The following is an 18467-nucleotide window of genomic DNA, read 5'->3' on the forward strand; positions in this document are numbered from 1 at the left end:
CGGACCCCACACTTCTGTACCTACTTCAGCAGATTCTCCACCTCCTGCTGCATATGCATCTTGCTTTCTGGTGCAGAAACCAAACAACTGCATTTTGCAACCATGGCTCACACAGCCTGAGCCCTGCACCACAGAACACTAGTCAGCAGCCTCTGTACAGGCACAGCCATCTTTAGGTCAAGTGATGTCCACATGCTGCTGACCTCCCTCACCATAATGCTTTGTCCGCCTATTCCTTATTGCCCTGGTGCAGTGGCAATCTGGGTAATACTTGTGGGGTTGGGGTTGATATCTGCTGTGAATTGACAGCTGGTATCTAGCCCAGGGGTTAGTAATGGATAAGTGTGTATCAGACACCCCAGTATTAAGCTAGTAAGTATAGAGTTAAAAAACACACACAGTAAGAAAAAAAAAAATTTGAATAAACACTCTCCCACAAACCCTCGTTCACCAGTTTATTAATTTAAGAGAAATCCTGGAAGTTCCACCGTAATTCAATGGAGTTATGTCCCACCATATAACTGATATGAAGTTTTGTTCTTAGAATGTTCTCAGAACGAGGGTCTACAGGTCACTGCCGGTCAGCGGCCGCCTGGAATTAAAAAGATTATACAATTATATAAATGTGGTATTCTTGTAATGTTTTGCCACTTTTGCAAAATAAAAGCAATTTTAAAGAAAAACATACTTTTTTCCATCACTAAATTCTGAGAACTATAGCTGTTTAATTTTTTTCCGTGATTGAGCTCTATAGCAGCTTGTATTTTTGGAAGAAGATTGAGCTTTCAGCTATAACATTTTTAATTATGTTACTTTTTTATTGTTTTATTCCACTTTTTTGGGGAGGCACAGCATAATAATAAGGAATAGATTTTTGCTACCTTTTTATTTATTTTTTTTACTGCGTTTATTGAGGGAGTTAAATGATGTGAAAGGTTTATAGATTGGGTTGGTACAGATGCGGTTATACCAAATATGTGTACTTTTTTGTTTTTCATAAATATATGTACAGTTGAAACCAGATGTTTACATACACTGTCTAAAAAGACATATCTGGATGTTTTTATCACTATCTGACATAAAATCAGAATAAACCTTTCCCATATTAAGTCAATTAGGAATCAAAATTAATTATATTTACCAAATGCCAGACTAATGAGAGATAGGTGATAGAAAATGATAGAATATGGATCTTTCAAATGGACAATGACCCGAAGCATACTGCCAAACTAGTTAAAGGATAACAAAGTCATTGTTTTGGAGTGGCCATCACAAAACCCTGATCTCAGTCTTATTGAAAATTTATGGGCAAAACTGAAAAGGCAGATGCAAGCAAGGTGACCTAAAAACATGGCTCAGTTACACCAGTTCTGTTAGGAGGAATGGACCCAAATTCCTACCAACTATTGTGAGAAGCTTGTGGAAGGATATACAAAACATATGACCCAAGGCCTACAGTTTAGGAGCAATGATACCAAATACTAATGAAATGTATGTAAACTTTTAACTTTGCAGAAAGTAACAAAAATGCTTTAAAACATTCTCTCTCTCTCTCATTACTCTGGCATTTGTCAAATATAAATATTTTGGTTCCCAATTGACCTAAATCGGGAAAGGTTTATTCTCATTTCAGGTCAGACAGTGAAAAAAATATGCATATGCGTCTTTTTAGATAGTGTATGTAAACCTCTGGTTTCAGCTGTATTCATTGGTATAAAAAATATTTTATTTTTTTGTCCTTTATTTTGTGATTTTTTTGAAAAATATTTTTACTTTTTACTTAGTCCCTATATGGAACATTAACCTTTATTGGTCTGTTCACTGGAAAACTGCAATGTAATGCAAATACATTGCAATGCAATATACCTGTCAGTCTTACACTGAGAGAACACCTTTTAAACCATGCTCCTGGTATAGTCTAACATGCCGCCACAGCTGACATACCCAGAGCTTATTATTTAACTTTGGGTTGCCATGACAATGATCAACATCCCGCAATAACGTTGCGGGGGTGCTAATCCCGAGGGAGGGAGCCAATTCCATATCCTAGTTTCCTAAGTGTTGTAATTGCTATTGATCACAGTATTTACAGGGTTAAACAGCCAGTAGCGGCACGGGCACCAGCGCTGGCACTGACAGCCACAGGTCGGCTGTGTCTGTTGGTATGAAGATATGTATAATTGCCAAATGCTAGAATAATGAGAGAGAGAATGTTTTAAGGCATTTTTATTATTTTCTGCAAAGTCAAACATTTACATACACTATAGGGAGCTTTACACGCTACGACATCGCTAATGCGAACTCGTTGGGGTCATGGAATTGGTGATGCACATCCGGCCGCATTAGCGATGCCGTTGCGTGTGACACCGATGAGCGATTTTGCATCGTTGCAAAAACGTGCAAAATCACTCATCGGTGATATGGGGGTCCATTCTCAAAAATCGTTACTGCAGTAGTAACGAGGTTGTTCCTCGTTCCTGCGGCAGCACACATCGCTCCGTGTGACACCGCAGGAACGATTAAGCTCTCCTTACCTGCCTCCCGGCCACAATGCGGAAGGAAAAAGGTGGGCGGGATGTTACATCCCGCTCATCTCCGCCCCTCCGCTTCTATTGGGCGGCCGCTCAGTGACGTCGCTGTGACGCCGCACGGACCGCCCCCTTAGAAAGGAGGTGGTTCGCCGGTCACAGCGACGTCGCCGGGCAGGTAAGTATGTGTGACGGGTCTGGGCGATGTTGTGCGGGACGGGCAGCGATTTGCCCGTGTCGCGCAACAGATGGGGGCGGGTACCCACACTAGCGATATCGGGACCGATATCGCAGTGTGTAAAGCCCGCTTAAGAGTACTGTGCCTAAACAATATGGAACAGCCCACATGATGATGTCATGTCTTTGGAAGCTTCTGATAGGTTTATTGGCAACATCTGTGTTAGATAGAGACACACCTGTGGAATGCACACCAGAAATACAGTGCTTCTTTGGGTCAAAGTCAAAAGTAATCCACCAAGATCTCAGGAAGAGAATTGTGGACTTGCACAAGTCTGGTTCATCTTTGGGTGCAATTTCCAGATATCTGAAGGTGCCTCTTTCATCTGTACAAACAATTATACACAAGTACAAACAAGATGGGAATGTCCAGCCATCATACCGCTCAGGAACGAGACGGGTTCTGTGTACCAGAGATGAATGTGCTTTGGTCAGACATGTGCATATCAACCCAAGGACAAAGCAAAAGACCTTGTGAAGATTCTGGCGGAAGCTGGTAAGATTGTGTCATTATCCATAGTGAAACGAGCAATGTATCAACATTGGCTGAAAGGCCACTCTGCCAGGCAAAAGCCATTACTCCAAAAGAAACATAAAAAAAACAGATTAATGTTTGCAAGTTTACACAGAAACAAAGACCTTAATGTTTGGAGACATGTCCTGTGGTTTGACGAAGCTAAAATTAAACTGTTTGGTCATAATGACAATCGTTATATTTAGAGGTAAAAGGGAGAAGCTTTGAAGCCTAAGAACACCATCCAAACTGTGAAACATGGGGGTGGCAGCATCATGTTGTGGGGTTGTTTTGCTTCAGGAAGGACTGGTGCATTTCACAAAATACATGGCATCATGGGAAAAGAAGATTATGTGTCATTACTGAAGGAACATCTCAAGGCATCAGCCAGGAACTTAAAGCTTGGGCAGAAATGGGTCTTCCAAATGGACAATGACCTGAAGCATACTGCCAAACTGTTTACAAAATGGCTTTGAATAACAAAGTCAATGTTTTGGAGTGGCCATCACAAAACCCTGATCTCAATATTATTGAAAATATATAGGCAAAGCTGAAAAGGCCAGTGCAAGCAAGGCGACCTACAAACATGGCTCAATTATTATTATTATGGGAAAAGGAACCTTATGTAGTGCAACTCTTGAACTTTGACAATCAGAAAATTTGTCTTATCAGCAAGGATCAAGGAAAGACGACATCTGCAATTTCCAGAGATCACTTGAAGAAGTGCCCAGAACCCCTAAGAGTCCCAGATGAAGTTCAATCTCAACCCCAAGTCCTGGAGAGGAAAATTAAAACAATCCATACTATCCTAGGTGATTTCCCAGAAAATTGGCCCATGCACAATGGAGCAGTGATTATCCCTATACTAAGATTCCCACAACCCGTGGAAGAACCAGAACAGGAAGGGCTTTCTGACACTGCACCCAGTCTCGCATCTAGAGTAGTACCCATACCTCTGCCACGAACACGTAAGCTCTTACCAGCAACACCCGCCACTAGTAGTGAGGAACTTATAGCAGACACTGCCACACCACAGGGGCTAGAAGGGAGTCAAAAGTTAAGGAGATCAACACGTATCAATTTTGGTCAGCCCCCACTGAGATTCAGAGAGTAATGGTAGCGGAACCCGGCTATCTTGTATAAAGTTGTGTTACATGTTAATGTGAAATGTTGAAAAATGCTGATTAATTGCCAATGCTTGAAAAATGCCTATTACCTGAATACCTCACCTGATTCTAAAAGTTTATAAATGTTTTCAGCCGCTGCATGGACCCTTTTTTACCTTCCCTTAGTATTAAAAATTGACCATGGCTGCAGGACTGGCAGCAGCCAGCACGAACTTGTGCTCTTTGTATATAGTTGCACCTCGTGTGCCTGCCAAAGTCATCTCCTGAACCATCAGGACTTCAATCCTGTCACCACGGACACTACAAGGAACTCGGAGTGGTGTGACACCAGGGCTAGCGGTGGCACCAGGGGTTCAGGTGTTTTGGGTGGCGGGTTGAAGGGAAAGGGACAATGAGAATGGACTGTCGTAGGAAGGAGCTGCAGCAGAGTAGGTTGAGCTACCGGCTACTGCTACAATCGGTAGGGTTCCCAAGTGTTCTTATGTGAGACTCTGTGTTTTTTGTAACGTTCAAGTGTATTGCCTCCCCTGTGTGGGAAGAGTATTTAAAAAAATGTAACCTGTTAAAAACTCTGTGTGTCCTGTAGCTTGGGGACGAGCAATGTTTAACCAAGGGGGAAAGTTGCGCCCCTGACTACAGTATATCAGGGTGCCACAGGGTACTGCAATCCTTACCCAGGTTGCAGGGCCTACCACCCATGGTTCTAGGTTCCCAATCACCGGTGTCGCAGCATCAGCATCACAAATCCCAATCACACCTCACATCAAACCTGTCAGACACACCAGTGGGATTGGCTAAGCTGGAATGGGCCACCCACCTAGGGGTCAGGCAGACTGGTGGGAGGGAGAAAGTCAGTTTAGAGTCAGCTCTCAAAAGGGAGAAGAGTGAAGTGTTAGCCCTCAAAGAGTGAGGAGCTGGGAGTTATAGCTCCCGGAGAGCGATACCGTGGTTGGGTCGCAGACGGTGGTCCGGGACTACAGGAGTCGGGAACCAGTGGCAGTGACATTGGAGAGGGTGCGACGACATAGTCCAGGAGGACTGTTGGCATCAAGACCCCAAAAGAACTGACCGATACCGAGCATGGCGGGGTACAGGACCCTAGATCAAGGAAATGCTTTGGCGCCTTGATAATTAACCTGTCGAGGATAGTCTCTTTATGAACTTTCCCCAAGAGCTCAGAGATTGAAGGCATCTGCACACCGTGGGGGATAGAATTTTCAAGAAAAACAACCCAACTGAAATCCCAAGTGCCAGCCATCAAGAGCACAGCTGACATACACACGGGTAGCGGGGCCCCAACAGCTTCACACCAAGGGGCCACAACGGACACTAAAAAATGTGCACGGAGGTAAAGATGCGGGCTATCAAACGACACCGGTGGGAGCGGACACCTGGACGGGCTCCCCTGAAGTGACTGTGATGCACAGAGATTCTGGTTTATCTACAATAGGGAGTGTCTGCTTTATATCTCCATCCAGCACCATGACTACCGACAGTGAGTACTCTGTAACCCTGCACCCAGCACTCCCAATAATCCCACCAAAACCCCAGAGGCCGGGGCCTTCCCTACCTGCGGAGGGACTTACATCTTGCTGCCCCACACCATTTGCCCCGGTACTCCCATCAGTAGTGGTGGTACTCCTCTTACCGCAACCCGCAGGTGGCGTCACAAACTTCTCCCCTGTAAATATCCCCTTTCCAAGGATCGGAGTGTTAGCCGAGCCCGGGTCCGGACCCCTAAAGCCACGACCACCCCAGATCCTAGCACCCCGGCCTGCGCCAGGATGGCACACAAACAGCTGTAATCAGGGCCGGATTATAGGTGGGACAGGCGGGGCTCCAGCCCCGGGGCCCCCACCAAAAGAGCTTCCAAGGGGGCCCCCACCACAAGGGCCATACTTGCCACTAGGCACCTCTCAGCATTTTTTTTTTCTTCACACCCTCTCCCCCTCCGTAAAGACAGTCTGTGCTGGTTTTGCTGTGTGCTGTGTGCCCGGCATGTACACACTGCAGAGGAGCGCAGCAGAGCCGATGCCGGTGACCGCAGCTTCGTCCTTCCTATTCAAATGTATTTGCGTCTTTCAGACGTAAATACATTTGAACAGTGCGCCGGGACTGGGCCCTGCCCCCGACGTGCAGCAACGTGATGAGATCAGCACCTTGCTGACGTCATCATAGTGCTGTGGGCGCCGGGACACAGGAGACAAGAAGCGGTAAGCGCTCCATGGAGAAGCTGAAGGGAAAGGTTTAATTAATGGGGATGAGTGGGGAGGGGCTGAGGACACATAACGGGGAACATTTGTGAAGAAACACAGCTTTGTGACAGGCAGAGGAGGAGTACTGTATTCCGAGGGAGGGGGGGAGGCAGGAGTGTGTAGGCATGGGGCAGTGTAATTTGTGTGTGTAGGGTGTTATGAGGGGGACCCGGGGAAGCGTGCCAAGATGGGAAATGGACAGCTTCCGCCGGTCAAGGTCCACTGTGCAGTGTAAGGGACCGCTGCTATGGTGGGTGAAGAGTGAGCGGGTTGCTGCTAGCGATCGTCTGGAATGTCACAGACGATCTATGTACACCGGTCTGCCCTAACCCGTGAGGGTTGTATGGCACGGATCTCACGGCTCGGTGTACCTGTTGCACGGGGAAGCACAGAGGTGCCCACGCACGTGTGCCAGTGGAAGTCACGAGAATATGGCACGAGGGTAGCACAGAGGTGCCCACGCACGTGTGCTTTCAATAACCAGGTGAGTCCGGTGGAGACTTGAGGAGCTCACCTGGGACAGGAACACGGCCTGTTGAAGGGGATACTGCCGGAGCAGCAAGGCAGGAACACGGCCTGCAAGCCAGGTGCTGCCTAAGCAGCAAGGGCCAAGCCCACAAAAGACAGTAATGCCTGAGCAGTGGCGTGGCAGCACGCTACCAGACATCCAAACATAGAAGGACGGTCACGCGCCGCCATGATGGCAGGGGGAGCTTTTAAGGAGGTGTAGCTCCACCCAAGGGCGGGTGCGAGGCGGAGATGACGGACTTGACCCAATCAGGGTCCACGACGTCCCAGCCTGGCCAGTCAGGATTCACCACGTCACCAGCCTTGTCATCAAGCCGTGTGACATCAGTGGGCGAATCAGGACCCACCACGCATTGCACATGCTCACCCTCCTGCCTCTGGTTAATAGAGGCGGGATCCTCGGTCTCACAATGTGCAGAGATAACGGGAGTCTCACTGCTTCCCTGAGCAGCAAACCTCTGCACATTGCGCAACCTCGCAGACCTTCGGGGCCGCTGAGCAGGAGGACCCGCGGCAGGCCAGGAATGGGAGACCGCTTCACTCCTTGTAACAGGAGAACCACTAGGTGTCACCCTTCTGCTGCCTCTCTGAGAAGGTATCTCCTGCACACTGCGCAGTCTGGCAGACCTTCGGCGCTGCTGAGCAGGAGCGCTCATGGCAGGCAAGGAATGGGAGACTGCCTCAGGAGAGCCACGAGGTGTAACAGTAGGGGGTGATGAGGGTTGCATTGTATTGTGTGTGTGGGGGGAGGGGTAATAGGTGGTGCATTATATTATGTGTAGGGGGAGGGGTAATGGGGGGTGTATTGTGTATGGGGGGAGAGGTAATGGGGGGTGCATTGTATTGTGTGTGGGGGGAGGGGGTGATGGGGGGTGCATTGTGTGTATGTGTGTAGAGGTTAATGGGGGTACATTGTATTGTGTGGGGGAGGGGTAATGGGGGGTGCATTGTATTGTGTGTAGGGGGTGATGGGGGTGTATTGTGTGTGTGTGTGTGTGTAGAGGGTGATGGGGGTGTATTGTGTGTGTGTGTTTGTGTAGGGGGTGATGGGGGGTGTATTGTATTGGTTGTGTGTGTGTAGGGGGTGATGTGGGGTGCATTGTGTGTGTGTGTGTGTCAGTGTAGGGGGTAATGGGTGGGTGCATTGTGTGTGTGTGTAGGGGGCGATGGGGGGTGCATTTTATTTGTGTGTGTGTGTGTGTGTCAGAGCTGTGTGTGTAAGAAGCAGTACTGTGTGTGTGTATATATGAATTAGAGTAGTCTGTGCGCCCCCCCAGAACTATATGGATCCCCCAGAGCGCTATGTCACCCATCCCAGTAATGAGTACACCACCAGAGCTGTTTGCCACTCCAGTAACGTCTATGCCCCCTGCCCTTCCTGTAATGTATATATTGTAGCCCCCAGCCCCTCCTGTGATGTATATACAGCAGTGCAGTCATGTCTGCTAGTGCCAAACAATAGGATAAAGAGTTGCACACCAGTCACAATGTATAGGGGAATAATGAAAAGCATAACTGCTATATGAATACTAGACTGAAAAATACAATGGACTATCTGAAATAAGTGAAAAACATGAAAATGGTATCTGCATAACTGCTATGAAAAATAGAAATGAGAGATATTTAGCCATTGTATTGATCAATGCAAAGGAGCCCCAAAACCAAACGCCAAGGTAATCTCTATTTTTGGGGTCCCTAACCTATGTGTAACCTCACCTGCAGTTAAAAAACTTGCTCTGTATGGGAAGCAAGGGACCAAGCTATATATGTGTGAAATAAGAGACATGGCTATGGGTGGGGCAGGGTTCTCAGACAAAAAGTGCATACTAACTAAAGAATGTATGTCTGGAACACCAATGGTGTGAACAGGGTGCAAGACTCAAAAATATACAACTAAACAATAGGATAAAGAGTTGCACACCAGTCACAATGTATAGGGGAATAATGAAAAGCATAACTGCTATATGAATACTAGACTGAAAAATACAATGGACTATCTGAAATAAGTGAAAAACATGAAAATGGTATCTGCATAACTGCTATGAAAAATAGAAATGAGAGATATTTAGCCATTGTATTGATCAATGCAAAGGAGCCCCAAAACCAAACGCCAAGGTAATCTCTATTTTTGGGGTCCCTAACCTATGTGTAACCTCACCTGCAGTTAAAAAACTTGCTCTGTATGGGAAGCAAGGGACCAAGCTATATATGTGTGAAATAAGAGACATGGCTATGGGTGGGGCAGGGTTCTCAGACAAAAAGTGCATACTAACTAAAGAATGTATGTCTGGAACACCAATGGTGTGAACAGGGTGCAAGACTCAAAAATATACAACTAAACAATAGGATAAAGAGTTGCACACCAGTCACAATGTATAGGGGAATAATGAAAAGCATAACTGCTATATGAATACTAGACTGAAAAATACAATGGACTATCTGAAATAAGTGAAAAACATGAAAATGGTATCTGCATAACTGCTATGAAAAATAGAAATGAGAGATATTTAGCCATTGTATTGATCAATGCAAAGGAGCCCCAAAACCAAACGCCAAGGTAATCTCTATTTTTGGGGTCCCTAACCTATGTGTAACCTCACCTGCAGTTAAAAAACTTGCTCTGTATGGGAAGCAAGGGACCAAGCTATATATGTGTGAAATAAGAGACATGGCTATGGGTGGGGCAGGGTTCTCAGACAAAAAGTGCATACTAACTAAAGAATGTATGTCTGGAACACCAATGGTGTGAACAGGGTGCAAGACTCAAAAATATACAACTAAACAATAGGATAAAGAGTTGCACACCAGTCACAATGTATAGGGGAATAATGAAAAGCATAACTGCTATATGAATACTAGACTGAAAAATACAATGGACTATCTGAAATAAGTGAAAAACATGAAAATGGTATCTGCATAACTGCTATGAAAAATAGAAATGAGAGATATTTAGCCATTGTATTGATCAATGCAAAGGAGCCCCAAAACCAAACGCCAAGGTAATCTCTATTTTTGGGGTCCCTAACCTATGTGTAACCTCACCTGCAGTTAAAAAACTTGCTCTGTATGGGAAGCAAGGGACCAAGCTATATATGTGTGAAATAAGAGACATGGCTATGGGTGGGGCAGGGTTCTCAGACAAAAAGTGCATACTAACTAAAGAATGTATGTCTGGAACACCAATGGTGTGAACAGGGTGCAAGACTCAAAAATATACAACTAAACAATAGGATAAAGAGTTGCACACCAGTCACAATGTATAGGGGAATAATGAAAAGCATAACTGCTATATGAATACTAGACTGAAAAATACAATGGACTATCTGAAATAAGTGAAAAACATGAAAATGGTATCTGCATAACTGCTATGAAAAATAGAAATGAGAGATATTTAGCCATTGTATTGATCAATGCAAAGGAGCCCCAAAACCAAACGCCAAGGTAATCTCTATTTTTGGGGTCCCTAACCTATGTGTAACCTCACCTGCATTTAAAAAACTTGCTCTGTATGGGAAGCAAGGGACCAAGCTATATATGTGTGAAATAAGAGACATGGCTATGGGTGGGGCAGGGTTCTCAGACAAAAAGTGCATACTAACTAAAGAATGTATGTCTGGAACACCAATGGTGTGAACAGGGTGCAAGACTCAAAAATATACAACTAAACAATAGGATAAAGAGTTGCACACCAGTCACAATGTATAGGGGAATAATGAAAAGCATAACTGCTATATGAATACTAGACTGAAAAATACAATGGACTATCTGAAATAAGTGAAAAACATGAAAATGGTATCTGCATAACTGCTATGAAAAATAGAAATGAGAGATATTTAGCCATTGTATTGATCAATGCAAAGGAGCCCCAAAACCAAACGCCAAGGTAATCTCTATTTTTGGGGTCCCTAACCTATGTGTAACCTCACCTGCAGTTAAAAAACTTGCTCTGTATGGGAAGCAAGGGACCAAGCTATATATGTGTGAAATAAGAGACATGGCTATGGGTGGGGCAGGGTTCTCAGACAAAAAGTGCATACTAACTAAAGAATGTATGTCTGGAACACCAATGGTGTGAACAGGGTGCAAGACTCAAAAATATACAACTAAACAATAGGATAAAGAGTTGCACACCAGTCACAATGTATAGGGGAATAATGAAAAGCATAACTGCTATATGAATACTAGACTGAAAAATACAATGGACTATCTGAAATAAGTGAAAAACATGAAAATGGTATCTGCATAACTGCTATGAAAAATAGAAATGAGAGATATTTAGCCATTGTATTGATCAATGCAAAGGAGCCCCAAAACCAAACGCCAAGGTAATCTCTATTTTTGGGGTCCCTAACCTATGTGTAACCTCACCTGCAGTTAAAAAACTTGCTCTGTATGGGAAGCAAGGGACCAAGCTATATATGTGTGAAATAAGAGACATGGCTATGGGTGGGGCAGGGTTCTCAGACAAAAAGTGCATACTAACTAAAGAATGTATGTCTGGAACACCAATGGTGTGAACAGGGTGCAAGACTCAAAAATATACAACTAAACAATAGGATAAAGAGTTGCACACCAGTCACAATGTATAGGGGAATAATGAAAAGCATAACTGCTATATGAATACTAGACTGAAAAATACAATGGACTATCTGAAATAAGTGAAAAACATGAAAATGGTATGTGCATAACTGCTATGAAAAATAGAAATGAGAGATATTTAGCCATTGTATTGATCAATGCAAAGGAGCCCCAAAACCAAACGCCAAGGTAATCTCTATTTTTGGGGTCCCTAACCTATGTGTAACCTCACCTGCAGTTAAAAATATGGCTAAATATCTCTCATTTCTATTTTTCATAGCAGTTATGCAGATACCATTTTCATGTTTTTCACTTATTTCAGATAGTCCATTGTATTTTTCAGTCTAGTATTCATATAGCAGTTATGCTTTTCATTATTCCCCTATACATTGTGACTGGTGTGCAACTCTTTATCCTATTGTTTAGTTGTATATTTTTGAGTTTTGCACCCTGTTCACACCATTGGTGTTCCAGACATACATTCTTTAGTTAGTATGTCTGCTAGTGCCAGCCATCGTGAAACACAGCGACATGTCCTGAAGGAGCTGGATGGAAACAAGCGGGAGAGGTGAGTGAGGCTGCTGGCGACTTCCCCATATTAATACCTGTAAGGGCTCATGCGCACGTAGCTGCTGAATATTCTGCAGCGATCTGACAGCACATGTGCGCGTCAAATCACTGCAGAAACACTGAGTAATGGATGCAGTTTTTCTGTACAAAAAAAGCCGATTTCATGCGCTCTGGCTGCTGCCCCCACCATAGACAAAGTGGGAGCTGCATCCATAGCGCACGGAATAATTGACATGCTCATTTTATGAACGCACAGATTTGGGTCAACATTTTAGCACCCAAATCGCTGCGTTCATAAAAGCAACGTGTGCACGTATTATGCATAATCATAGATTGTGCAGGGGACGCAGGACGCATGCATTTACACTGCAATGCTATACGCAGCGTATATGCATGGAATTACGCAACGTGCGCACGAGCCGTAATGCGTCTGTGTCTGCATGTATAGAATATAGAAATGTGGCACTCCTTCTATAGTCGCTGGTGCTTGGATAGGGTCCCACCCCAGATCAAAAAATTGAAAAAAATCCAGCACTCAAAGCATTCAACTGGAATTGTTTTATATTTTATTCATTGTTCTGTGTAATTATTAAAAACGTTTCGGTCATCCGACCTTCATCAGTTTACACTACAATAAAAAGATACATGAAAAATTTTTAAGTATACAGAAATAATGGCATTATACAATCATGGTAACAAAAAAGGGCAGAAATATTCACCACATTATAATGCATGAACCATAAACTATGATATACAAAAAATGTCAACAAAAAGACAAAAATGAAGAATCTGTCAGTTGAGCCGCTTCACTAGCAGATATGCTGTCCACCTAAAGATATAATTGAAATACAGATAAAATGTAACATAATAGAACCATTATACAACAAAAGGGGAACCAAACAGGAAACCCAAAAATTTATCCAAAAAATGTATATCTTGCTAATATAGAAGGACAAAAAGCCTAAGCACCAGCACTGAGACACTATTCTAATTCTAATCTAATAAAACAGACAATACACAGAAATGCCATGTAATGAACACTCACCAGAAAGGGCTCTGTAGAAATATATGGAAAAATTTTTCCATATATTTCTACAGAGCCCTTTCTGGTGAGTGTTCATTACATGGCATTTCTGTGTATTGTCTGTTTTATTAGATTAGAATAGTGTCTCAGTGCTGGTGCTTAGGCTTTTTGTCCTTCTATATTAGCAAGATATACATTTTTTGGATAAATTTTTGGGTTTCCTGTTTGGTTCCCCTTTTGTTGTATAATGGTTCTATTATGTTACATTTTATCTGTATTTCAATTATATCTTTAGGTGGACAGCATATCTGCTAGTGAAGCGGCTCAACTGACAGATTCTTCATTTTTGTCTTTTTGTTGACATTTTTTGTATATCATAGTTTATGGTTCATGCATTATAATGTGGTGAATATTTCTGCCCTTTTTTGTTACCATGATTGTATAATGCCATTATTTCTGTATACTTAAAAATTTTTCATGTATCTTTTTATTGTAGTGTAAACTGATGAAGGTCGGATGACCGAAACGTTTTTAATAATTACACAGAACAATGAATAAAATATAAAACAATTCCAGTTGAATGCTTTGAGTGCTGGATTTTTTTCAATTTTTTGTGTCTGCATGTATGTCAGTGTATATGACTGTGCATATATTTGTCTGTTTATATATATTTTTCTGAATTTGTCTTCAAATATATATATGTACGTATGCCTGTATGTGTATGTGCGTGTCTGTGTGTGGATGGGGTCCGCTGAGACTCTTTCACCTGGAGGTCACAAAAACCTGGAGCTGGCCCTGGCTCCCTAACATTGGGATCAATAAAAAATATGTGAGTAAAGCGGGCTTTACACACTACAATATATCTAACGATGTGTCGGCGGGGTCACGTCGTAAGTGACGCACATTCGGCATCGTTAGTGATATTGTAGTGTGTGACAGCTACGTGCAGCCCTGATTGTGCGTTAAAACGTTGAACGCATACACGTCGTTCAATTTCTAAAAATTGAACGTCCGGTTGTTCAATGTTCCCGAGGCAGCACACATCGCTCCGTGTGACACCCCGGGAACAATGAACACAGCTTACCTGCGTCCAGCCGGCAATGCGGAAGGAAGAGGGTGGGCGGGATGTTTACATCCCGCTCATCTCCGCCCCTCCGCTTCTATTGGCCGGCCGCTGTGTGATGTCGCTGTGACGCCGAACGTCCCTCCCACTTCAGGAAGTGGATGTTCGCCGCCCACAGCGAGGTCGTTTGGAAGGTAAATAAGTGTGACGGGGGTTAATCGTTTGTGCGACACGGGCAACAAATTGCCCGTTCCGCACATACGATGGGGGCGGGTGCGATCGCATACGAGATCGCATATGTAATTGAAACGTGTAAAGCAGCCTTAACTCTACTTTCTGTGTATATGTGACTGCTGTGAGTTATCCTGGACTGTGTCTGTATTGTAGTACTGTAAATCTGAATGTGGCAGAACAGGATAAGATAAATGTTCATTGGATTTATAGCTAAATGCTACAGTTCGCGCTCTACTGTTATGGCTAAAAATGTTAACGTTATAGGGCCCCCACCAGACTTTCTGCCCAGGGGCCCCACCCAACCTTAATCTGGCCCTGGCTGTAATACCAGCTACTTTAATCAGCTCTAAGACCACCTCTTGCAAAAAGCTTGAATATGGCCTGGCGCACTACTGCTCCAATACTACCTGGCGCAAACAACTATACTACTAGCTGTTTTAATCAGCTCTAATACCACATGGTGCAAACAGCTCAATCATATCCTTGTGCACTACTGCTGTAATACCGGCTGATGCAATACTGCTCTAATATGGCCAATTGGACTACTGCTCTAATACCATCTTGCGCAATACTGGTCTAATACTGCCTGGTGCTTCACTGTGTGCAGACTTATTAGGCAAGTTGTATTTTAGAGGATTTTTCTTATTATTGATCAACAACTATGTTCTCAATCAACCCAAAAGACTCATAAATATCAAAGCTTAATATTTTTGGAAGTTGTAGTGGGGTTTTTTTAGATTTGGTTATCTTAGGAGGATATCTGTGCAGTTAACTATTACTGTGCAGAATTATTAGGCAACTTAATAAAAACCAAATATATTCCCATCTCACTTGTTTATTTTCACAAGGTAAACCAATATAACTGCACAAAATTTAGAAATAAACATTTCTGACATGCAAAAGCAAAACTCAAAAAAATTATATAGCCACCTTTCTTTAGGATGACACTCAACAGCCTACCATCCATAGATTCTGTCAGTTGCTTGATCTGTTTACAATCAACATTGCGTGCAGCAGCCACCACAGCCTCCCAGACAATGTTCCGAGAGGTGTACTGTTTTCCCTCTCTGTTGATCTTACACTTTATGAGGGACCACAGGTTCTCTATAAGGTTCAGATCAGGTGAGCAAGAAGGCAATGTCATTATTTTCTCATCTTTTTGACCTTTCCTGGCCAGCCATGCTGTGGAGTAGTTGTATATATGTTATGGAGCATTGTCCTGCATGAAAATCATGGGTTTTTTAACGATACCAACTTCTTCCTGTACCACTGCTTGAAGAAGTTGTCTTTCAGAAACTGGCAGTAGGTCTGGGAGTTGAGTTTCACTCCATCCTCAACCCGAAAAGGTCCCATAAGTTCATCTTTGATGATACTAGCCCATACCAGTACCCCACCTCCACCTTGCTGGCATCTGAGTTGCAGTGGCGCTCTCTGCCCTTTACTGATACTGATCTGGCCCATCCATCTGGCCCATCAAGAGTCACTCTCATTTCATCAGTCCATAAAACCTTTGAAAAAGCAGTCTTCAGATATTTCTTGGCCCAGTCTTGATGTTTTATCTTATATTTCTTGTTCAAAGGTGGTCGTTTTTCAGCCTTCCTTACCTTGGCCATGTCCCTGAGTATGGCACATCTTGTGCTTTTTGATACTCCAGTAACATTGCAGCTCTGAAATATGGCCAAACTGGTGGCAAATGGCATCTTGGCAGCTTCACGCTTGATTTTCCTCAATTCATAGGCAGTTATTTTGCGCCTTTTGTGCTCAACACGCTTCTTGCGACCCTGTTGGCTATTTGCCATGAAATACTTGCTTGTTCGGTGATCACGCTTCAAAAGTTTGGCAATTTCAAGACTGCTGCATCTCTCTGCAAGACATCTCACAATTTTGGACTTTTCAGAGCCTGTCAAATCTCTCTTCTGACCTATTTTGTCAAAGGAAAGGAAGTTGCCTAATAAGTATGCACCCCTTATATAGGGTGTTGATGTAATTACACCACACCCCTCCTCATTACAGAGATGCACATCATCCTATTTACTTAATTGGTAGTTGGCTCTCAAGCCTATCCAGCTTGGAGTAGGACAACATGTATAAAAAGTATCATGTGATCAAAATACTCATTTGACTAATAATTCTGCACACAGTGTATTCTGCTGCAATACTTCCTTGAACAATACTTGTCTAATACTGACTGATGCAATACTAGTCTAATCTAGCCTTGTGCATACAGCCCTAATACAGCCCCTTCTCTACTTTTAATTTTTTTTGTGGGGTAAAACCATGAGATTATTAAATAGGGGACGTGGACGTGGCAATTGTTCTGCTGGTGTTAGTAGTGTAATTGCTGCAGGGAGAGGACGTGGTCCATCTGTGTGTGCTACGTGCCCAAATGAAACGCCTTCCTCTTGTGCATGCAGACCACAGGACGTTCTGTGTCATTTCATAAGTCCGAGTACCGTTTGGCAAAGAGAGGCTGTTTTAGATTGGATGGCTGATAGTGCCTCCAAGTCCTTCACATTGTCTTCCACCCACTTCCCTGCACCTGAGGTTCATGGGCATCTTTCATTCACCTCAATTCCTGGCATATCAGCCAAACAGTGTGAACCTTAAGTCATGCAGCAGTCACTTCTGTTTTTTGATGACTCCACTGGCTGGGGTTTCGTGGCCCTTCCACCTGGCCAGGAAAGAGACCAAGTGCAATGATGCCCAACCACTTGTTGTTTTGTAGGATGAGTACATGGGAGAGTTAGTGCACATGGTCAGTGGACCATCTCAGCACTTCTCTAAGGATGAGGAAACCCAGATGCCAACTGCTGCGGCTTTCGGCAGTGTGGAGTACGGCAAGGAGGGCTGAAGTAAGGAGTGGGTGGAAGATTATGCTGGGGATTATGAGCAAAGGCCATCCTACTGAAGTTCACAGTTCGGAGGAAGAGGAGGGGTCACGCTGAGCTAGCAGTACACCAAAAGAGGGTGCACGGTGCAAAATCACAACAGCCATCCCCTAGTCAGTATATCAGCTGCTACTGCCCACTGCGTTGGGGAAATGAGCACATCAAAGCCAGCTTTAAGAAGCTCCCTGGCGTGGCATTTCTTCAGGCAATGTGCTGATGACAAGAGATGGGTGGTTTGTATGCTGTGCCATCAGAGCCTTAAGCAAGTTATAAATGTTCTGAACCTGAGCACCACCTATATGACAAAGTATCAGAATTCCAAGCACAAGCTGAAGTGGGGTACACACCTGAAAAAACAGGAAAGAGCTGAGTCTCCTCCTGCTCCCTCTTCTGCAGCAGTGTCAGCCTCTTCCTCCTGCTCACAAACAACAAGGCCACCTTCCTCCCCACAAAGAGAGAATATGACAGTACCACCACCAGCAGCAAGCAGTGTAACCGAGTATTTCCACATCGTTTCATGGAAGTGTTCAGCTCTCCACCCCCAAACCCTGGAGATAAAGAGGAAATACCACTCCACCTACCCATGAGCCCTGGTTCAGTGTTTCATCGCGGATGTGTATAGCTGCCAACCATTTACTTTTTTGAGAACTGTGACCTGGGGATCTAATTAGTTAAAACCAAACCTGCTTGTATGCGATTTTCATAATTTTATCTCAAGTCCCAGTAAGGCCAACTTTGTAGGTTGAGAATGAGACTTGGGTGCAGAATATAGATCTGCCAACATCTGAGCATCAATGAACAGTATATGGTGGTTATGCAGCTATCAAAATGATGTGGTCGAAAATGTAAGCAATGTCCATAAAACCAAGGAGGGAATAGCCAAGTGTAAAGGGTTCTGAGACAGCTTTCACACATTAAGAA

The 18467-nt window shown here is 43.9% G+C and overlaps 1 protein-coding gene across 1 annotated transcript in view; it reads right to left on the reverse strand.

Moving 5' to 3' along the window:
* Nucleotides 1-447: 447 nt before the first annotated feature.
* Nucleotides 448-18467, reverse strand: part of FAM174B (family with sequence similarity 174 member B) — a 149662-nt gene continuing 131642 nt past the window's right edge. Inside the window, exon 3 of the mRNA XM_075345972.1 lies at nt 448-592. Coding sequence (XP_075202087.1) covers nt 565-592 — 28 coding nt within the window. The 3' untranslated portion in view covers nt 448-564. The remainder of the gene's footprint in view (nt 593-18467) is intronic.

This window comes from Anomaloglossus baeobatrachus, chromosome 4, assembly GCF_048569485.1.
Source record: "Anomaloglossus baeobatrachus isolate aAnoBae1 chromosome 4, aAnoBae1.hap1, whole genome shotgun sequence".
Classification (NCBI taxonomy): Eukaryota; Metazoa; Chordata; class Amphibia; order Anura; family Aromobatidae; genus Anomaloglossus; species Anomaloglossus baeobatrachus.